General features: G+C 40.3%; 1 protein-coding gene across 1 annotated transcript in view; it reads right to left on the minus strand.

The window, feature by feature from the left end:
- Positions 1-23333, minus strand: part of SPHKAP (SPHK1 interactor, AKAP domain containing) — a gene marked incomplete at its 5' end in the record, with an annotated part of 164036 nt that overhangs the window by 37945 nt on the left and 102758 nt on the right. The window contains 2 exon segments of the mRNA XM_086719842.1: positions 3011-3145; positions 4972-5031. Coding sequence (XP_086575968.1) covers positions 3011-3145; positions 4972-5031 — 195 coding nt within the window.

Genomic DNA, 23333 nt, shown 5'->3' on the forward strand with positions numbered 1-23333 from the left:
TGAGGTAATTTGTTATCTGCACCACTGAACATCTTTGGCATTGTAATTTCCAGGGTCAAAGGTGCCAAGCAGCTCGTTTATTGCCTTCTTCACAGGGTCAGTGGGAACAATAGCTATGCCCTTGGGACTGCCCTTAGACTCCCCCCATTAACCCAGCTCATGCTGCCTCCGCCAATATCTCCACGTTTACTTAGGAATCAACAGGTAACTGAATTTCTTGAGGCGAGGCAGCCAAATTGAGACTATCCCTAAAGAATTAGGTACCGGCTATGGTTGGCTAAGATGGGATTCATTATTGATATGCTGCCCCAACATTGCTAATTTATTAAAACACATGGATTGTGGTATCTGAAAAACGATGTAGGCCTTTGGGAGACGGCAGAAGGGTGAAGTGATATATAGGAAGCGATGAGGCCTTTTAGAAGAGGGAAGTAGGAAACATTTAAGAGTGTTATAGCTCACAGACAATTCTTGACGACTCCTAGGAACAAATATGCAGAATTTTAAGCATGCTTTTGATGGATGACATTTAATAAGTCCTGATAATTTAACTTTCCCTAACCCTAATTAGTATCTGTGTTGTTTTTGTGACCCAACGTCACTCAATCTTCTTCTGTTTCTCATAGCCTGTGAAGCATCATTTTCTGGCTCACCCACAATGCCAGTGATTTCCATGGAGTTAATTCACCTAAACCCTCTGAGGTGATCATGTGACCCAGCCTGGCCAATCTGAACACTGCAATCCTCAGGCCATAGTGAGTGGTTGAGAGATAGGCACATGACACATGAGAGCCAATAGAACACAATCAGACTTTTACTGTTAGGCACCTGGGGGGGACATTCACTCTTGCTCAACTTGAACCCAAAGGGAATGGGCTTCTTATGGGAAAAGACTGATAAAGATTAAAGAGAGAGAAAGCCGGAAAGAGGTCACAAGGGGAAATTCATGTCCTGATGGCACTGTTCAAGTCCCTATAATAATCTATCATTAGTTTTTTCTTTTTAAATGTTTTATTTATTTTTAAGACAGAGAGAGACAGAGCATGACTGGGGATGGGGCAGAGAAAGACGGAGACACAGCAACTGAAGCAGGTTCCAGGCTCTGAGCTGTCAGCACAGAGCCCGACACGGGGCTTGAACTCACGAACTGTGAGATCATGACCTGAGCCGAAGCTGGACACTCAACCAACTGAGCCACCCAGGCGCCCCATCTACCCACTAGTTTTTTTAGTTACATTCTTTTCATGCATGAGCCAATTTTCTGTCATGTTTAATTAGAAATCCTAACAGGCTTGGTACAGAAATACTTTTAAAACTCAGTTTTGGAAATTACTTTTGGTCATCATAGTTTTGCTCAATATAAAGAGAAGGCACTTAGGGCCATTTCTGTTTTCTCTTTCCAGATGATTAATTTTCTCACTAAGAATATAAATTATGAGACAGACGGAGAAGTTTGGTTCTAGTCTTTTTTTAAAACAAAATTTTTTTTCAACGTTTATTTATTTTTGGGACAGAGAGAGACAGAGCATGAACGGGGGAGGGGCAGAGAGAGAGGGAGACACAGAATTGGAAACAGGCTCCAGGCTCTGAGCCATCAGCCCAGAGCCCGACGCGGGGCTCGAACTCACGGACCGCGAGATCGTGACCTGGCTGAAGTCGGACGCTTAACTGACTGTGCCACCCAGGCGCCCCTAGTCTTAATTACCAAATTGTAATAGGCTGTGTGCAGATTTTTACGAAGCATCCGGGGTAGATGCTAGAAATAGTGGGTACGTTTCCGAGTTTTTTGGTATTTCAAAGGACTGAAGAGTAAAAGAGTATTTTAAAATTTTCCAGCAAAACTAAAACCCAAGAAAGAACAATTTGGAGGAAAGCAAATGTTCACCATTTTAATCCGTAGTGGTGTTATGTGTCACTATCAGCATATCTTATTTGGGAAAAATCAACAATCTTCAATATGATGTGCCTCTAGAAATCATTACATAAATATATATATATATATATATATATATATATATATATATATACACACACACACGTATATGTGTATATATATATATATACACGTATATGTATATATATATACACACATATATACATATGTGTATATATATATTTGTAAATTGAACAATTTATAATTTAAAAAATTTGTCTTCAAGTAAAGAATGTTATAATGATTTCTCTAATAATAATGAACATCAGTACACTGAATGAGAAAAATAGCATCTTAATTCCTGCTTTATTTTTAGTAACATTCATTTCCTCTAGGAATTTTACTCTTTAAGTCTAGGAAACTCACATTCCACCCACGGGGCTACAATCCTGTATTTATTACCATGACTCATTTGGTATATCCTAAGAAATAAATAACATCCAGAAAGAAGAAATGCTGGGATGCTGGGACCATATAGTATGAATTAGAATTTTTGTATTATATGTGAAACAGAAGATGAATCTATTTTTTTTAAATGTTTCTTTTGAGAGACAGTGAGAGCATGAGTGAAGGAGGGGCAGAGAGAGAGAGAGAGATGAAGAGAGAGAATCTCTAGCAGGCTCCAAGCTGTCAGCGTGGAGCCCGACATGGCACTCCGTCTCCCAACTGTGAGATCGTGACCTGAGCCAAAATCAAAAGCCGGACGCTTAACTGACTGAGCCACCCAGGCGCCCCAAGATGAGTCTATTTTTGACAATCTAATGGATTTGTAGAAAACCAAGCTAAGCTGTCAATTCCCAGCATGTCTGCTCTAGTTTAAGTACAACTTAACAACATGAACTTGAGAATATAATAAATGGTAGGAGTTGAGGTAAGGGAAGCTCTGTCAAACTCTGAGTGGCATATTTAGAAGAAACACAGATTAAGACTGCTTTTGATTGCAAAGAAATTTTTGAGTCCTAGGCTATGGAAGCTTAAATGTGGCATCTATTTGAAGTCCGTACTGACTTGTGCCAAGAGCTGACCGTAGATAACTTATCTCTGATGAATATTTTATCAAGAGTTTACATCTCTTACCTGTGAAACTTCAAAATCTGCTTGGAGATTTCCAGATGTTAACCCACTTAGAAGAACAATTTCATTTTCTTTTGGCTGCTGGACATTCATGGAGCTGATAAGTTTTGGAAGATCTGGTGAAACGTTGACCAATTTCTGTAGAGGAAGAATCTTTATTAGTTTAGATGATTTCTTTTCACCTCCAAAACACTACCCCCAAACTACTTACTTGCAAAAATAATATACCTGAATAACTGCACCAATGATAGATTACTTAATCTACTAAGATTATTACTAGACGAAGTGTGAAGCTGAAACTTGAAGGTTCACACTGGAATAGGAAATTACTTAAAGCTTTAAAAACTCTTTGCTTCTAAATATGCCAAAGTAGACATTTAATAATTACTGTCACACCACAGGTATGCATAGTAGGGGTTTCTTCTTTCCCTTAAAACTTGGAATGAGAGACTTGTCTAATCATCATCTGTTTTAACAAAGTCAATAATCATATCAATAATAAAATAATTTCTAACATTAATTTTGCTCTATGTACCAGGCACTGTGCTAAACTCTGCACACATGTTACATTTTAGTACATTTAATCCCCACAACACCCCCACCCCGATTAGGTACCATTACTACTTTTTTTATTTTTGCACATAAGTAGCCTGAGGCCCAGAGAAGATGAGTTCACACAAGTTTAGGCAGCTAAGTGGATGCCCGGTTTCTACCCTTAGCTGTAGAAGAAGACGGTCTCAAATCACTCACATAAATCTTCAAACACACAGTCCTTAAGATGCCAACTTGCTTTGGTCCCTCCTTCTTTCTCTTTGACTCTGCACCACAAGTCCCCTAAACGAAATGATATGTACACTTTTTTTTAATCCCTCCAGCACTACACGGATGAATGACGTCGGAAGCTCTGTGGAAGTCTGTAATGGATAAGCTGTATGGGCAATTGGGTTTGAGAAGCTTCAGGTGCAGCACTGGCAAGGGAACAAAAAACAAAACGAAACAAGAGCGCCTGGGTGGCTCAGTGGGTTAAGCTTCCGACTTCGGCTCAGGTCATGATCTCGCAGTTCATAAGGTCGAACCCCGCATCCGGCTCTGTGCTGACAGCCTGGAGCCTGCTTCGGATTCTGTGTCTCCCTGTCTCTCTGCCCCCACCCCTGATTGCACTCGTCTTTCTGTGTCTCAAAAATGAATAAGTGTTAAAAAAAAAAAAAAACCAAAACGTTACAGGAATAACTCAGTCATCACAGGCCGGCTGTTCTGTGATGTCAAGCTGCAAATAGTGTGTTACTCTACCGTATTATGCCAAAGAGTAGGGTCAAACCATCTTCAGCTTTGGGCATGAAAGGATAATCAATTCACACCAATTAATTCTTCCTATAGGACCCCTTGTTAGCTCTCGTTCCAAAGGACTGAGGGGTCCTTCAACGTCTTGCACGTTGTCAAGGATTTACGTCGGGATCATCACAACCTCCGATGAGCCTGGAATACGTAGCTGCTGGAGAACGCACAAGTGCGAGTCCCAGATGAGTGTAGGGCTGGGAAACCAAGGTTAGAGACCAAGCGTTTCCTCAAAGCAGCAGGAAGGAGCATATCTGAGACCCGCAGAGAAGGGCTGGTTGGTATCCAGCAGGTTGGGAAAAGCCTTGGAGACATCATCTCAGGCGGGGTGTTTGAGACAGGATGAAGACGGGGGCTGAAAAAGCCACTATCAGGCCCCGTGGGCAGGAAAAAGCGCCTGTTTGGAGAGCGGCCCTGTTATCTTGGGAAAGCAAGCATCACAAACATAAGGAAGGCAAACTGTGGGAGGTGGCAGGGAGACGGTCAGGGAATGGGCCGTGATGACACCATCCAGCTGAAGAGTCTCCAACTAAGTGAGCATCATTTATGGAAAACGTCACGTCAGCTGTCTGGTCAGTGTAGGCAGCCCTTGTCACGAGCTCCCGGGGAGTCCGTGCTCCCAGCATTACCTGCTGCAGGTGCTCCGTGCTGCACGCATCCTTGTTCACATCCAGGTTCACGAAGCAAACCTGAGAAAGAGGGCAAAAACAGCCATGTAAGTGAAAAACCGTGGCAGTTCTTTTAGAAGAAAGCAGGAATCCATTTGGGGAAAATGATGTAAGAATCCCGCACATTTTGTGTAGTTGATCGGATACAGAAATGGCCGCTGTACCTTTGGGCTTCTATGCAAACCTCTAAGGCCCTCCTCACAAATCCCTGGATTCCACAGAGCTCCCCTTTCCGTTCGTGGCACAACAAACCAGACAGTCTCTTTGTATTCAAGTCCATGTAAGTCACAACAAAATCTGCAGGCTTATACAGGGTTAGCAAAACTCATGAAATAAGAAAAAAGACTTGGTCCCCCTTGAAACCTCTGTTTATAAACGCAGTGAACGTTTCTCTCCATTTCTCCCTTTTTTCCCCTCATCTTCCTTTTCTCTTCTCATTTTTAATACAGTGCAGGAAAAGTGGATTTCTCTTTGTTTCAGGGTTTTAGCTGATTTATTTAATCCTGCTGTATAGTTTGCCTCTTTTTAGCCATCTTAAATAAGTGTCTGAATAGGCTGAGTATGAAAACAACAGTGACAACATTAAAAAAGAATTCAGAACAACAGTAAGAGAGTGGTTGTAGTTTAAAGCTCAAACACAGCACAAGAGAAAAAATCTACTATGGGCATTCACATGGAGATGGGGAGAAGAAAACTTAGAGAACAAAGAGGTGAGAAGTATTCTTTTTTCCCTCTGAAATTAATTAATTAATGAATTTGAGTATAGTTGGCACACAATGTTTTATCAGTTTCAGGTGTACACAGTGATTAAAGTTTCTTATTCTTAACAAGTTAATTTGCCCATATAAAACTGATAAAATTAATTATTTGGATATTTAGTCAGACGTTTGGGTCAATTCCTGGAAGCATACGCACTCTTCCGATTTCAGTTAGTTGTTCGGGATCATGATTTCCTAGAGTCCATCTTTTTCTTTTTGAGGTTTAATAAGAAAACATAAGTGAAAGGCTTTGGGTAAGTCTTTAAGAACTACGTAGTTAGGGGCGCATGGGGGGCTCAGTAAGTTAAGTGCCCAACTCTTGATTTTTGCTCAGGTGATGATCCCGGGGTTGTGGGATAGAACCCTGTGTTGGGCTCTGCACGGAGCATGAAGCCTGCTTAAGACTTTCTTTCTCTTTCCCTTTCCTCCTCTCTCCAGCTTGCACCCTCTCTCTCTCTCTCTCTCTCTCTCTATATATATATATATATATAAAATAAATTAAAAATAAAAAAAGAACTACAATAGTTATACATTGCTAAATTTTTGTAAAGATCACTACGTTTTACTTCCCATCAATGGAAGGTTTTCCGGATTTCTGAACTCACAATATCCTTGCAGCATATCCCTAGGATACACTATCTGCTTGTTAAGAACAACTTGATGGGCATTTGGGGGAAGAAAGGGCATGAACCGCCATCCACATTCTCACTTAGAGGTTCTCCTCCTTCGGGTTAATAAGATGGCTAAATAGGGAGGATTTAGCTCTGGGCATGAGCTCCTGTAGGGGCAGCACAAATGGAGACATAAATAGTAGATGGTGCTTGGAAGGAGTGCACGGCTTAGAGCAGTTTGCAAATACTCATGCAATAATCGGAACTTTGCCCTTGGAAGACTGGTTCAGTGTCTATGAGTCCTCAGGGGCGTTGACTAACATGCAGCTAGAACTGCAGTTGCTGAATTGATTAGACGGTTTTCCATTCACCTTGAAGAAAGGTGGGTGACCTTGACTCGGGCATCACAAGGCTCTTCTTTCACAGTGGCAGAGGACAAAGCAGAAACCAAAGCAAGGCATCTATAATAACTACTTCTCTGCCCACTGATACTGTCTTTTGTTCTCTGAAGATGGGCTTTCTTTTTATTCATTCTGGATTGTCATGTAAAACTCTGCCTACATTTGGAAGAAACCCTTCACACTTGCCAGCTGGGCCGAGACTAGAACAAAGTCAGACATAAACCAATCGCTTGCTTACGCTTGGCACACGGATCTTTCCAGATCTTGGTGGGAGAGGATGATCTAGGTTTCTAAGGGCCTGATGTACATACAAGGTCTGAAGACCTTTTTACAAAAAAGAGTAACAAAATCAAAAATCCTAAATTACAAGTGAAAGTGGATACTCATTTATTTAGAAGAAGAAATCATTCACAAATACCAAATTTAAAAGAGGTAACAAACATCACAAACATGACAACTTCCAGAAAAAAAGATATTTTAACTAATCTACTGCCTAATACACCTCCATAATACTTTTTATCTACATTTCTGGCTTCATATGATGGTAGTTTTATAACATTTTCCCTGGATAGAAAAGAAACATAATTCAGTCTTGACCTAATACTGTTGGTAGATTTTTTCAGCTTCACTAAGTTTTGTTGATAATATTTTATACATTTTCCAAGTTATCAAATTCAGTGGGAAACCACTCTAAAAGTTCCTTCATATAGGAGTTGTTGTAGGCATGCTCATCACTTGTTATACTGCTACAAGTCTACAAACATTGAGAATTTGGCTATATTCTCTTCTTGTTTGATTCTCATTTAAAAAGAAAAAAAAGGCACGGTGCAATTATAATTTTTCAATGTTATCCAACAAATTTCCTCCAGGAGAGAACTTCTGTGTTGACCAGGCATCAGTGAGAAACCAGTCTTGTCTTTATAAGTTCACATGTCTGATGACGGGAAGAATTCTCCGCAGAATAGCTTCTGCCCTATAAACCTTGTTTTCTCTCCACTATCTATATATTTCCAGTAGGACGTATTTACATTGTGAAACCATTTCTGACCTGACACCTACATGTCTCAATCAATGTCTGGCTGAGTTGCCACTGTCGATGATAAAGGTATTCCTGGGAGCCATTATTACATGTGTATGGCTAGCAATTGCCTAACTATATACAGAAGTGACCTCAAATTGTATAAAAATATCTTATGTATACACAACCCCACTCAATTTCCTTCAAGTCAGACCCCACACGTCTGCGGTCACTCCAATGACCCTCAACATAATAAAAGGTAGTGGGGAGTCTCATTGGAAGGAGATCATTGTAGTTAAAAGATCTTCCTTTTGAAAATTTTGAAAATTTTACAAGCATATAACCACTTGAGCTTGCGGGAAGGGGGAATGGGCATATGAGGAGCCCTGACTTTTAGGCTCTGAATTTTAGGCTTTAGAGTGAACCCACTTCATGCCAAAATGGTCTGTGTAATGGTGTTCCTCTCCAAATGTTCACTCTCTGAGGCCTTGGTTTCTTTATGGAGATGTAGGCACCCACTAAGACCGAACTCCAAGTGGAGAATGTGACAAGCTTGTGTCCAGAAGAGTTGGGGAATGGTGGGTATGGGGTAGGAGGTTGTGCAAGGTGAGGAGAGGGGGAAATGCGCCTCATTTCCGAGGGGTGTGGTTTTGGTGCTGGGTTCTGAGAAGACAAACAATGCGCGTTATTGTTCTTGTTCTCAGGGAGTTACGGTCTGGAGGCAGAACACATTCTTTGAATCTATGAAGAATATTATTACAGAAGTGACAAGCCTGCCATTACAGACATGGTGGAGAAGGAAAGTGGGAGAATGTGGTCAACCACCAATGGCATTGCAGAGAAGGCCGGATTTGAGGGGAGCAGGCAGGACAAATTTACAATGGCGCAAACCATGAACGGATGATCTCCCCCACCGCCCCCATCAGCCCCAGCTGAGTGAGGGCGAGAGGCTCTGAATTAAGCACAAGGTGAAGAGAGGGAGAAGAAAGGGGCTGCGACGACCAAGGTGAGGGGCACATCCTAGAGAAATTCCAGAAGTGAAGCCCAAGTTGGTGAGCAATATGCCTTTCTTTCTACGCTATGAAGAATCTGGGCATAACTCAGCAGACTTTTTAAAGAGGTGAGGTAAAGAGGAACTCATCATTGTATGCTGGACTCCCAGTGCCGTTAAGAGTTGAGAAAGACCCGAGGGTTAGAATTTCCCTTTCAACAAGTAAGGCTGTTCTCTGTGTTGTTGCAGGAGGGTATAAAGAAACAATTGGTGACGGAAGTTGAAAAGAAGTTTCTGGGGGTTTCGGGTGAGTGTTTTATGTGACTAAAATATGACAGCCTGGGAGATTCTGCATTATGGTTCTATGGGCCATGTGTTGAAAGGGGTCCCTTCAGCAGAGAGAATGCTGCAGGCAGGGAAGCTGAATGTCTGAGATACCAGTCACCTGGGAATAAGATGTAACCTTTCTGTGTTGACTCTTCATCTCGGTCTGGGGTCATGCTATTGAGTCATCTGTAAAATGCCCGAATGTGCAAATCCAAAAATACCAAATGATCCAGAGAAATGTTGTTTTAAAGTATGTGTGTTTACTTAATAATCTCTTGAGCACCGTTTATTTCCCTTCAGCCTTCGCTAGATGGTTTATTCACGAAGGCAGGCCTTGCTCGTCACTGAATTCTTAGTGTTTAGCGAAGCCTGGCATTGGGTAGGTGCTTAATAAATGCTTGTTGATCGACGCATAGGCACGAATAGAGTGGAAGCACTGTCTCAGGTGTTACAAGCATCTTACCCGTAATAATTATTTTCCTTATTTATGTAGTGAATTCCAATGTTATCAGTAAACAAAGCTGTCTTCCAATAAGGACATAAGGGAATAGACAGTGAAGTTTATAGAATTAACTGAACTAATGTTAATCCAGCAATTGGTACTGTTTAAAGTACTTAGATTGGCTTCTTTGTTCTGTGATTAAGGCTTTGCTAAAAAACAGAAAAAAGCAAAAATTGAGAACCAGAATCGGTAATAAATACGGGTAAAAGGTATTAACATTTTTCTTGCAATAGAAGCTCCTTTTCTCTTCATATAAAATACCTTTCGTGTTGTCTGTTTGTGTCCCGTTCAGAGCACCTGCAGACATGCTCAGCCGAGATAGACGGAAACACACATCATCCCCGAGAGAACACAGACCCGTCTTTTCTTGCCTACCTAAAAAAGTGAATTTTGTGGTTTTACGTACCTTTCAAATGCAAACGCCTCTCTTCTGTCATTATCACAGTTTTAAAACAAAAGGTTGGAAGAGTAAGTATCACCGAGAAAATGATGCCACTTTATGATTGTGGGCATAATCTCATCAAATAGTCTTCAAAAGTTATTTGTCGATCCTAACATTCTACTGCTATTTTTTCTGCTTTGTGTTATGGATTATTTAGTCAAGCAATACCAATTATTTATTTCACTGTAGGTCCCTTTTCATAAATGGAGGAGATTATAGCATGTTATAAAATAGTATTTCACTATGAAATTCTAGAAAACAGTGATATAAGACCTATTTTGGTCCAAGCCCCTGTGAGAAAAAGGTTAACATTCAAATGTAGTAAAACAGGAAAAAAGAAATAATTTGAAGTGGATTGTAGCCCACAGCATCTTCTGTGAGTTAATTGCACTTATTGAATAGCTTTAAATATTTATTATTTATTTATTGTAGAAGTCAGACAAAAGCAATTTTAAGTCAGAGAAAGAAGTGTCAGACAAAAGACATACCGTATGTCATGTAACAGGTTTGACATTTTGAACAGAAACCAGAGAGAAAGAACTGGTGACGACTGTCAGGGGCAAACTCCCACTGCACGTGGACAGTTTTTTTTGTTTTTTTTTTAATTTGAGAGAGAGAGAAGGGGGCGGGGATCACGGATGTGGCAGGGGTGCAGGGAGACGGAGAATCTCAAGCAGCCTCCATGCCCAACACGGAGCCCTGCCGTGGGGCTTGATCTCACAACCATGAGATCATGACCTGAGCCGAGATCAAGAGTCAGTTGCTCAACTGGCTGAGCCACCCCGGCGCCCCTGTATGTGGACAGTTTTATTTTTGCATGGGCCCTTCAGGTGGTTAATGCAATAGTTGAGGAATGTCATCGCATTATACATCCAGGAGCGCCAAAAGGCGCCCAGAGGCTGCACGCCAGCAGGGCTTTTAATCCAGGGTTCCGGGCCTTTGACTTCTGCTGGGTATTGTCATCGCTCCTGATGTCAGCTGAATCCTGTGAAGGCGGTCATTCTATCTGGAGGCACTGCTTAGAAAAGGTTAACCAGAAGCATCATGTCAAATCGCCTTTAAAATCTCGGCATTTGAATGCTTACTATGACCAAATATACACTTAAGCTTTAACTCAGAAGAAACTCCGTCCCTTCCTTCCGCGGCTTCTAACAATGCAGCCATCTGGCCATGCGGAAAGGATGGGACCTCTGTATTTGACGGTATTAAAATGCCCATCTACGCATCTTCCAAAGAGAAAAACTGCCTCATTTCTTACCCCAACCGAAAGACGCCTACTAGATTCAGGATCGTGGACCAAAATTCTCTTTGAAGGAATATGGCATTTTTCCGAATGAGTAGTTTAGACTGATGATAAGTAAAATGGCAATTTAGGCATCAACGTCGTTATGTCATGATGCTGTCAGACATTCTCGAACACACCCGATGTTTGGAATGATAACGGTATTTGTATCCAGTTACTATTGCTTTAAAATGATTGCAGAGATCACACAAAATGAAATACAAAATGTTACTTACACTGAAGACTGTCAAATCTCTCTGCTTTTTAAACTGTCGATATTTTTAAAAAATATCTTAGAATTGCTGTTTTGAGGAAAGCTAGTCAAGCATTTTGTGACGAGAGACTTAGTGAAAGGTACTGGAATTTCTAAACTGTGTCAGATAGTCTAGCCATACATCCAGCCAATTTTATTGCTAACCTAAAAAATAAAGAAGTATGCTACTCAATTGTTTATTTTCCCACTATTTTTGTTGTGTCAAAAACCACTTCTTTTGGAGAAAAAGGAAATACTTAGATACAATATCTGGTATACATTTACCAGTTGAAGAACACACTGTATTTAAATTTCCATTTTAAAGATGTGCTTTACTGAGATGTAATTCACATGTGACTTACCCCTTTAAAGTATACTTCAGTGGTTTTTTTTTTTATTTTTTTTAACGTTTGTTTATTTTTGAGACAGAGAGAGACAGAGCATGAACAGGGGAGGGTCAGAGAGAGGGAGACACAGAATCTGAAACAGGCTCCAGGCTCTGAGCTGTCAGCACAGAGCCCGACGCGGGGCTCGAACTCACAGACTCATGACCCGAGCCGAAGTCGGCTGCTTAACTGACTGAGCCACCCAGGCGCCCCACTTCAGTGGTTTTTAATACATTCCCAAGATTGTGCAACCATCACCACAATTAACTTTAGAATATTTCTTCACCCACGAAAGAAGATGTATTTATGAGCAGTTAGTCTCCCTTTCTCCCCGCAAATCCCCCAACCTCCAGCCCTAGGCAACCACTAATCTACTTTCCATCTCCACACATTGACCTATTTTGGACATTTCATATAACCAGAGTCGCTCAATATGTGTTTTTTTCTGATGACTGACATAACATCATTTTTTTTTAACAACGTATCGACTGGACAATTCTATACAGTAGGCTGCGTTCACTGCGTTAAGTCTAATCACTATCTGTCACCATCCAGCTTATTACAATATTACTGACTATATTCTCTCTGTTGAGCTTTTCACCTCTGTGGCTTGTTTATTTTATAACTGGAAGTTTATACCTTTTAATCCCCTTCACCTATTCCACCCATCCCCCTACCCACCTCCCTTTGGGCATACCTACATAAAAGCTTTTTGACGACAACTGTCGTCTCTTGTCTCCTTAGTGATGAGAGCTTTCTCCCATCATCTCCTCCCACTGAAAGGGGTAGTATTAAGGAAAAATGATGCCCAAGGATGGTGGGGGCAGAGATGAGTCAAATTTCCCTTGGAACAGAATTTATCTGGGCGCTCTACCTTGCTTGTATGTTAAATTGAAGGGAAAAAGAATGCATAGGATTGACTTGTTTCCACTTTGTGTACTTTTTCTTTCACAGAGGTTATTTAGATTTCCAATGCATAAAGAGAAGAGATAAACTTCTGAACTCTCAGGATTCATGCTCTGGTATAGTGCAGGCAAAGAAAAGCCAAATGTTGATCAAATATCAAGCAGATAAATTATTGTAGACATCACTGATGATGGTGAAGGATCTTCCATTCATCAGCAAAGATTTGGTTTCTTTGGGAATCAAGATGACCTTTCAGCTCTTCACTTTGCCTCCTGTAAGTAAGCCTGATTTCAGAGAGCCACGGGAATCATCATCAAGTTTAATAGGGAAAATTCTTTTCTAAGGTGTGTGGAGCATGTATTGAGCAGGGGGAAGTAGTCAGAGGATTCATGTCTTCTGATCGGTGAGCTGGACCTCAGGAGGTGGTTAGTTGAGATGATCTGTTTGCTGACCCTAAATTACTCATGTCTAGAACATGAAATTCTTATCCATTGTCAAGTTAAATATAATGATTCTGTACATCTCATCCTTCGAAATTCATTGTGCCTACACTGCTGTTTTAAAAAAATAAGTTCTTACCACTCTCTTGGATGCTATCTGTTCAAAAAATTTAACTCTCCTTAATCTGGATAAGTATGCTCCAGTGAAAGCATGACAGAGAAAACAGGGCTATTCCTGAGGCATGGAAGTCAGGAATAACCCAGATCCCCAAAGTATGAACAGTCACGATCAAAGAACTAACAGCAAAGAACTAGAGAAGCAAATAGGCCATGTGACAAGAAAAAAATTCTAGTTTTCCAATCTTTGACAATAATCCTATTTTCCTTTGAGAGGACACATCATTGTTCAGAGAGAGGAAGGCAAACTGTGAGAGGCTGTGAAATACAGAGAACAAACTAAGGGTTGCTGGAGGGGAGGCGGGTGGGAGGACGGGCTAAATGGGTGATGGGCATTAAGGAGGACACTGGTTGGCATGAGTACTGGGTATTACATGTGACTGATGAATCACTAAATTCTACTCCTGAAACCAATACTACACTATCTGTTAACTAACTTGAATTTAAATTAAAACAATTCTGTAAGTGGGGCGCCTGGGTGGCTCAGTCGGGTTAAGCGTCTGACTTTGGCTCGGGTCATGATCTCGCGGTTTGTGAGTCTGGGCCTCACGTCGGGCTCTGTGCTGACAGCTCAGAGTCTGGAGCCTGCGTCAGATTCTGTGTCTCCCCTTCTCTCCGCCCCTCCCATGCTCATGCTCTGTCTCTCTCTGTTTCTCAATAATACATAAACGTTAAAATTTTTAAAGAAAAAATTCTGTAAGTTTCACCAAAAACAATGGAAGAAACTCCAGAGTAAATGACTTAATCATGTCATCTCCTGGCTGACCCTTGGGAGAATATTCTCCCCTTACATGGCTGGAGCAGTCTCTCATCTTTGAGACACAATAGTTTGGGGAAGGCAGGAGGTTGTTCTTTGCCTACAGAGAAGCCGAGCTTCAAAGCCAGCTCTGTCCTTGCTTGATTCTAGTCTACGGAGGGATAATGAAGTACTCTGGAGAATGTCTATGAAGACTACATGAAACATAAAGTAAAGAACATCAGAGCAAATTGGATGACATTTCACTGATTTCTGGGTTATTGTCTATAAGGGTGAATTATTTGAAATTGCTGCTCTTAGATCACACAAAAATGGCACTTTCATAAGGCCCAATCTAAATAATTTGAGAGGGAATATTTATAAAGTGCAGCTATTTCTGACAACGTAAAGCAATTAAAATTTGGGTCCTTGCACATAGCTCCTCCCTCTTCTGCCCAGATCTTTTTCACTTGGTATAAATCTTTGTTCCCGCTTCATTACCGAAACATTATTGATGAACAACATTAAATTATTTTTTGTAAGTCTTTATTACTTATGTTTGGACCATGTATTATTTAGTACAGAGTGCTACATTGGTTTTCAGGGATATAAGACATTTGATGAAGAAATGCCTTCCTTCTTATTCCCAGAAGTAGTTCTGACTTAATTCATCAAAATTCACACCATGGGTAGAGTGCTGCCTTACTCCACACCATGAAACCAGTGGATGATTGCAACAGACATGAAACTGGGAGCCAACGGCATACATGGGAGTAAAAAAAGAAAAAATTGAAAGCAGACATGTAGGGAGGTTAAAAACATCAACCACTGCTTAATCGTTATCATTTAAGTTTCTAAATATGAATAGTGCTGTTTGAGAGAACTTACAGACCTAGACACCACAGAACCTCTTTTATGAGAAAAAGGATCTTGGATCAGAAAGAGTAAATACCAAGTTTTATGTGTACAAATCAACCACTAGAATCCGATGCATAATTTCAGTTTCTCAACACAATACATAAATGGATATATGGATTAGCTTTACTTTAAACATTAAAAAAAGTCAGCCAAAAATGTACTTTTTGCCAGTGTTGAAAAGTGTTATCAGTAAATTGACAAAAATCTTCCTTCGGATGTGACGAAACAACTCATCTTTGACTATGGCATAAGAACCAAATGCTACAGACTTGATAGATTGAATATGAACCTTGCATGGGTTTAAATGTTGTAGAAACTTGTGTTTTAACTCTTCAACTAGCTTTCATTAAGGGTTATTTCCAATTTTTCACCTTTAAAGTAATAAAAGAAAATAAGCCTCCAGTGATTGCCTTTCTCCTCTCCTTAAAGCCGTAGACCTTTGCACAAGAGAAAGGGGGTAGGCACACACGTTTGGGGTCTGAGTACTTCAATTACGTTAGAGGAGTTGAGAAGCAAGTTAAGCACTCAAAATTATCAGGAATAAACAGTAGTGAGTCTAATTTTAAAATGCAAATAATTTATCTGAACTAAACATCTACCTAGCACATCTCGTATTTTTGAGAGCCAAACCCATAAACAGCTCCAAACTCTACCTCCCCAGGATGCGTTGGGTGTATCTGAGCAAAGCCTTTGTGGGTCTTCAGTGATTAAGTGAGACGGCTGTCCGCTGGTATAGATAAAAGGTGCAAAAAATAATAACTCAGTAGCCACTTCCAAATGCACATCCTGGGTGATGTAATGCAGGAACGTGGAGTGACTCCCTAGAGAATTTAGTACTCCAATCCAGCTGCTAACGGGGTAAAGGTATTTTTCCCTTCTTTTGAACAGATCTAGATGGACTATCCACATTGATGACTGGCACCAGAAAGCAGGTGTCACATTCCATTTCACTGGGCTCCGTCTATTCGGCCTGTTCTAGGTCTGCATGTGAAGCCATTAGCTCAAGGCATGTGTCCCAACTACAGTCCCCACAGCTTGGATACTGAGGGCTCTTTAGAGACTCAGTTTAAAATATTCCAACACACAGGCAAGTCTTCGGAAGCAACTTGCTTTTCAGTGAAATAACTATTAAAGTCAAACCTTTGAAAGGTGGAATTTGGAAAGCTGTAGTTTGCATGCAATGAATGAATAATTAGATAAAAATAATTCAAGAAACAAAAAAAAAACATGAGAGGGAACATCTATCTTAAGGGAAATGATAAAAACTGTGCTTTCATATTTGTTTCCTTTGACCATGCTTCTGATTAATTAGTAAAATATCCATGTTTCAAAAGACTTTCTGCATGATGAAGACTGTGTGTGTGTGTGTGTGTGTGTGTGTGTGTGTGCGTGCGTGTGTGCGTGTGTGTGTGTGTGTGTGCGTGTGTGTCTTGGTGAAACTGACATACATGCTGCTTTCTGGCTTCTTTGTCCACTTTGCTTCCCTGAACTTTATTTGTTTAAGGGAACGACTTCTGGAGAAAAGGCCCTCATAATGGAAGTGCTAATTCAAGTTAGCTCAAGCTGGTAACAAATACAGCAAGTGAATCTCTGCACACTTCAATTTGGATTATGGAATCAAGTGTTCAAAATAGGTAGGTGACTCAGAAGTTCTGAAAATACTTTCTATTCTCTAACCACTCCAAAAATCATTGACAGGAATAAGGCAGGAGTGGAGTTTTTTGTTTTTTTAAGTTTCATGTTTCAATGTTTCTGACTTCAATCATGAAAACACCCATTAATTGGACCTCATCATTTACAGAAAAGGAGGAAAATATTTTTTTTAAAAAAAATATCATTATAGGTTCCCGTCTGAGATTTAAAGTTACAGCTTTCAACTGGAGAATACTGTGAATTGCATATTGGTAGCTTTTGAAAAGCCTCCGAAAGACCCCTCTCTATGCAAAGAGAGACAGCACTGCCCGGGTAAGGCCAGCATGGGCCGTGAAGTTCGTTCCTTTGTAATGTCTAAACCTCATCATATCATGTCTGTGGCCGGCTAATATTTCCCACTTGAAAGGGAGGCAGAGTAAAGCTTAAGAAACATTCCTGACCTTCAAATAGCTCCACCAAATAAATTTTAATTTCACTAGGAGTAAATGATAAGAAAACGATCAAAATAATTAACTTTCCAAAATGTAAGTGCAAACACATACAGGAAAATGTGTTTTAGTATTTTTACTGCAGTACAGAACAACAGAATTTTAGAGAAGGAAGTGAATTTAAAAATCATCTGGCTCAACTCTTTTATCTGTAAGGAAACTGAATCCCGGGTAAGCAAAGCATACCAAATTCCATAGCTAGGTCCTTCCTTCCTTCTTTCCTCCCTCCTTCCCTCCCTCCTTCCCTTCCTTCCTTCCTATACTTATTCATCCTACTCATTCATTTATTCACTTAAAGAAAATTAAAGGGCAACCCTTCTATACTTGTGGAGGTAAGTACTGACATACAACAGTAAACAAGAGGGTCATGGATCCTTCTTTTCCTTATGATCTGGGGACCTAAAGTATTTATTTGTTAGAAATTAGACCACTTTAAATGAAGACAGAGAGGAATGGATGTTAAACAGAGGTACAAGCTAAAATGATACGGAAATCCAGACAAGGGTAAAGGGTAAAGGTTTTGAGACATGGAGGTTTAGAAAGGCCAGATGGAACTTTGAACACATCAATCTAGGAAACAATGTGGAAAGGTAGATATGCTGGAAGAGAAAGCTAGCAAAATGGTAGATGAAGGTTCCATTGTCATGATAGGATTCTGTGCTTTCTATTTTAAGCGCTAGGAAGCAACTGGAAGATGATGAAAACTGTAACTTATTTTGCTTCATTGACAGCTGAAGATGGGGGTTGTCAGCTGAGGGTAGATGCCCCTTGAAATCTCCTTCAATTATCTTTAATGCTTCAAGTCACTGGTGCAAAAGTGTGGCATCCTCCAGATATTTTTACAAGGCTGGCCAGCTTGCTAGAGATCAACTCTGGTGTGAAACTCAGTCACTTCTTTGGTGTTCATGGGGAAAAATACTATTCACACCAGCCCTTTAAGTTTAGTAGAGTATCTAAATATCTTGGTCAAGAGGGGTTTTGTGTGTGTGTGTGTGTGTGTGTGTGTGTGGAGGGGTGCTGTCCCATTTACCATAACCCTGTGCTCTTCATTGTCTTCCCTTCCACCTCATCGCATCACCTACTCCCTCCTTGCTATGCCTGGACTTCAAATTCTCTATCACGCACAACTGCTTCCTTGCTGAACTCCTGACACAACCCAGGCCAGGTGAGGGATGGTAGTTGAGAACTGGACTCCAGTCCCAGCTCTGTCCCTCCTGAGCAACTTCTTAAAAGGCTCTGTGTCCTCCTCCATTAAATGAGGAGACAACAGTGTCCATCTCATCAGGTGTTTGGAAGGGTTTAAGACATAGAGCTTATAAACCCTAGAAAAGTACATGCTTAATGAATATTTTTGCTTCGCTATTATTATTACTTCTCCATACACTTACCAATATGTAGTTAAAATTATCTACCTCTTTTAGATCAAAGTAATATACACACATGGTTTAAAAGTCTCCATACACTTATCAATATATTTAAAACTATCCAGCTCGTTTAAATCTAAATAATAGACACACATGGTTTAAAAGTCTGTTAATGGAAAATATTTGCCTGCTGCCCACCCAACTGTGACACTTCCCAAACTCCTTCTTCAATTTCTTCAAGTATACTGCTATTTTTTAAAAAGCTTATTTATTTATTTTTAGAGAGAGAAAGAGAGTGTGCACATGCATGAGTGAGGGACTGGCAGACACAGAGAGAGAGAGAGAGAGAGAGAGAGAGAGAGAATCTCAAGCAGGCTCTGTGCTGGCAGCTGGGCTCGAATGGATGCTTAACTGACTGAGCCACTGAGGCGCCCCAACTATACTGCTCTTTATTGATCACAAATGTTAGATATGGTCTCCTCACTGTAGATGAGGTTTTAGCAGTCTTAGGCTGCTATCCTTACCTCACTTTCCCTCCCCTCTCTCTTCTCCATATTTTTATATCATAATTTTTGACAAATCAATATTTCGTGTTTGCCTTGTTGTGATCAAGTAATTTGATCGGGAGGAACCATGTTGTATATGTGATTTTCCTTTTTTCAGTTAAACTTATTCTTATTGGATTTAATTCTTGCCTTACGTAGTAGATTGAATCATTCATTGTTCAGCCAATATTCATCCTTTCCCAACTCCATGGGAAGAATCTACTTCTCTGCTCATTAGCTTTGAATTTGGTTCTATGACTTACTTTGACCAATGAGATGTTAGCATAGGTAATGCAAGCCAAGGCCTGAAACGTATCTGTGTGGTGGGGTTGTCTTCTTTATACTTACCATCTTCCTTACAGGAGCTTGTTCTGAGGCTAGCCTGCTGGGCTTAAGGGGTGTGAAGAACACAAGGAAAAGCCAAGCCCAGTCTGGGAACCCCACAACAACCTGAAGACCCACAGGAAGTATATATTCGAACACTTCTGAAACATTGTGGTTGACTCTCATACAACAAAAGCCAACTATTATACCTATTTTTTTTCTGATTAGCTTTCGATTTCACTATTATTCTTCCTTAAAATTGATTTACAAGAGCCTTAAGAATAATGGTTTTCATATCATTAAACACAACGGAACTTTTATTCACTTTTTTTCTTTAACCTGGAGACATTTTACTGAGTCCCCTACTCTCTTACTCTCATCCAGGTTGGTTTTCCTCCAGATTTCACACACAACGGTCTTCTTGGGAGTTTCCAGCTTCTATTTTGGATCTGCTGCCTTCCTTACCCAATGTCTTATTCCTTTTTTATTTATTTTTTAAATACAATTTATTGTCAAGTTAGCTAACATACAGTGTATACAGTGTGCTCTTGGCTTCAGGAGTAGATTCCCATGATTCATCACTTACATACAACACCCAGCACTTGTCCTAAGAAGTGCCCTCCTCAATGCCCATCAGCCATTTTCCCCTCCTTCTTACACACCCCCATCAACCTCCAGTTTGTTCTCTGTATTTAAGAGTCTCTTATGGTTTGCCTTCCTCTCTGTTTGAAACTATTTTTTCCCCTTCCCTTTCCCATAGTCTTCTGTTAAGTTTCTCAAATTTCACTTATGAGTGAAAACATATCTTGCTGTTTGCAACAACATAGATGAAACTTAAGGGTATAATGCTAAGTGAAATAAATCTGTCAGAGAAAGACACATATCATATGTTTCCACCCAATGTCTTATTTCTTGATTTACTCTCGTTTTGAATGTGCACATTGTCAAGTAGCTTTCTTAGAAAGGGTGCATGGAGACAGCTTTAGGCAGTGCTCATTTTGGTAAAGTCTTATTTTAATGTTTCTTCATTTTTGAGAGAGAGACAGAGCGTGAGTGTGTGGGGGGCGGGGCGCGGACAGAGAGGGAGACACAGCATCTGAAGCAGGCTCCAGGCTCTGAGCTGTCAGCACAGAGCCTGATGCGGGGCTAGAACCCATGAACTGTGAGGTCATGACCTGAGCCAAAGTAGGATGCTTAACCAACGGAGCCACCCAGGCACCCCTTGGTAAAGTCTTACTTTAATCCTCACTTTTGACGGATAGGTTGACTGGATAAAAAATGGGCAGAAGGCATGAACAGACATTTCTCCAAAGAAGACATACAGATGGCTGACACACAAAAAGATGTTCAACATCACTCATCAGGGAAACACAAATCAAAACTACAATGAGATCCCCCCCTCATACCGGTTAGAATGGCTAAAATCAACAACTACAGGAAACAACAGGTGTTGGGGAGGATGCAGAGAGTGGGAGCCCTCTTACACTGTTGGTGGGGGTGCAAACTGGTGCAGCCGCTCTGGGGAACAAGATGGGGGTTCCTCAAGAAACTAAAAATAGAACTACCCTATGATCCAGCAACTGTACTACTATATATTTACCCAAAGGATAGAAAAATACTGATTTAAAGGGATACATGCACCCTGATGTTTATAGCAACATTATCAACAATGACCAAATTAAGGAAAGAGCCCAAATGTCCATAAACTGATGAATGGATAAAGAAGATGTGGTACACACACACACACACACACACACACACACACACACACACACAAGAATATTACTCAGCCATCAAAAAGAAGAAAATCTTGCCATTTGCAATGACATGGATGGAGCTAGAGTGTATTATGCTAAGGAAAATAAGTCAGGCAGAGACAGACAAATGCTGCCACTGCCTGATTCAGGACCATATTCTCTGTGACCAGGAGCAAAAGTCTTTAAGCAACATCCTTAATTCCAGCTACTTCCATTCTACCTCATTCTGTGCCCAGCTCCTCCCGGCCCCACAAGCTTCATTTTCCTTTAATATCTAGAGAAACTTTAGCAAGGGGTGTGAGTCACTCCATGTGCTAAGTGCATATACATACAATTATATCATTATACATGCATTACCCTCCACTTGGTATATGTTAATCCTCACCTGCATTATACCATTATACGTACATTACATCAAATTATGTTACTTAGTCCTCACCACTCCCAGATAAGGTAGGCACCACCATCTTAATGCATTCCACTTAACAGCCCTGCTCCTTAAATTCTGGCTGAAAGAGACCAGTAGAATTCCTGAACACACGTAGTTTTCTTTCTTCTACACCTCTGCTCACACCGTCAGCACTATTGTTGTCTGTGCCGTTCCTTACCCCCTCCTAGTGCATCCATTCAGACTTCAAGTGACATGCTGTCTTCTTCAATGACCTCCCTTGCAGGGTTTCTGCAGTTTTGTGCTCCCCCAAGCTTTGGTTCTTAATTGCTGCTACATGGCATTGCAATAATCATGTTAATAGACAGAAGGGTCTTCTTTTAGTAGTTCATGAACTCCTCATTAGAAGTGTTTGCTTATTCACTTTCATTTAAATAAAATTATATATAGTAAAATTTACATTATTTAACGAGGTGGGATACATGCATAGATTCCTTTAAGCACCACAGGGTACGGAACAATTTCAACACCCCAAAGAATTCGCTTTTGCTGCCCCTTTATAGGCAGAACCTCTGCTCGCCTTTAATGCTCGCGATCACTGACCTGTTCTCTGCTCCTGTAGGTTTGCCTTCTCCAAAATGTCATATAAGTGGAATTATATAGTATCTAACCATTTAAAACTATCACTTGGCAAAATGCATTTGAGATTTATCCACGTTGTGTTACCTACTGTTTGTTCTTCTTTCTTGCTGGGTAGCATTCCATTGCATGTATCCATTTGCATGTATCAGTTTGCTTATCCATTCACCTGTTTATCAGTATGCACCAATATTAAAGGGACTCCATGTTACATTAAGTGTAGAAAGTGAAACACAAACCATTGTATACAAAATTCTATGATTTATGTGAAGAAAAAAGAATACAAGTATATATAAAAAAGAGAAAAAAAAGAGAGACAGATCTCCTTCCACTGTGTGGGGGCACAGCAAGAAGGTGGCTGTTTGCAAGCCAGGAAGAGAGTCCTCACCAGAAACTGAACCCTGTTGGACCTTAACCTTCAGCTTTCCAGCCTCCAGAACTGAAAATCTGTTTAAGCTATAAAAATGTAAAATAAAGTAAAAAGAACACTCCTGATTTTGGGGGGCCTGATTGCATCAAATAACAGTGAAAGGATCATTATTTGGAAATGGGAAAGTAAAAATTTCCAGCAGGTTTAAAGTGGACCAAAAAATGGGATGTATTATTTCGACAGGCAGAAATCTGCACATACAGGGCAAGAGATGAGCAGACCTGAGACAAATTTGTAGCCAAATGAGAGGAAAACAGCACTATAATATTAACATAAACATTCACTCTTCAGATCTGGTGTGTAGAATTTTTTTCTTTGAAGCTTCTCCTACTTTAAAAATACCTTTTTTTCTTTAGAAACTCCATCCAAAATCATTTGATATCTGTATTTTATCTGGGCAGGAAATGCTCTGATATCATGTGTAGGTTTATATCAATCTTTCTCATATATCTTGTCAGATTGTGTCATGTGAAAATTTCCAAGTTAGGACTAAAATATAGTTTTTATTCAATCACACAGTCCACAGCTTGTTGCCTTTGTGATTCATATAACTGACAAAGAGATATTCAGCTAAATAGCTTAAACAA

Source organism: Puma concolor, chromosome C1 (genome assembly GCF_028749965.1).
Source record: "Puma concolor isolate L17-30 chromosome C1, mPumCon1.1.hap2, whole genome shotgun sequence".
Lineage (NCBI taxonomy): Eukaryota > Metazoa > Chordata > Mammalia > Carnivora > Felidae > Puma > Puma concolor.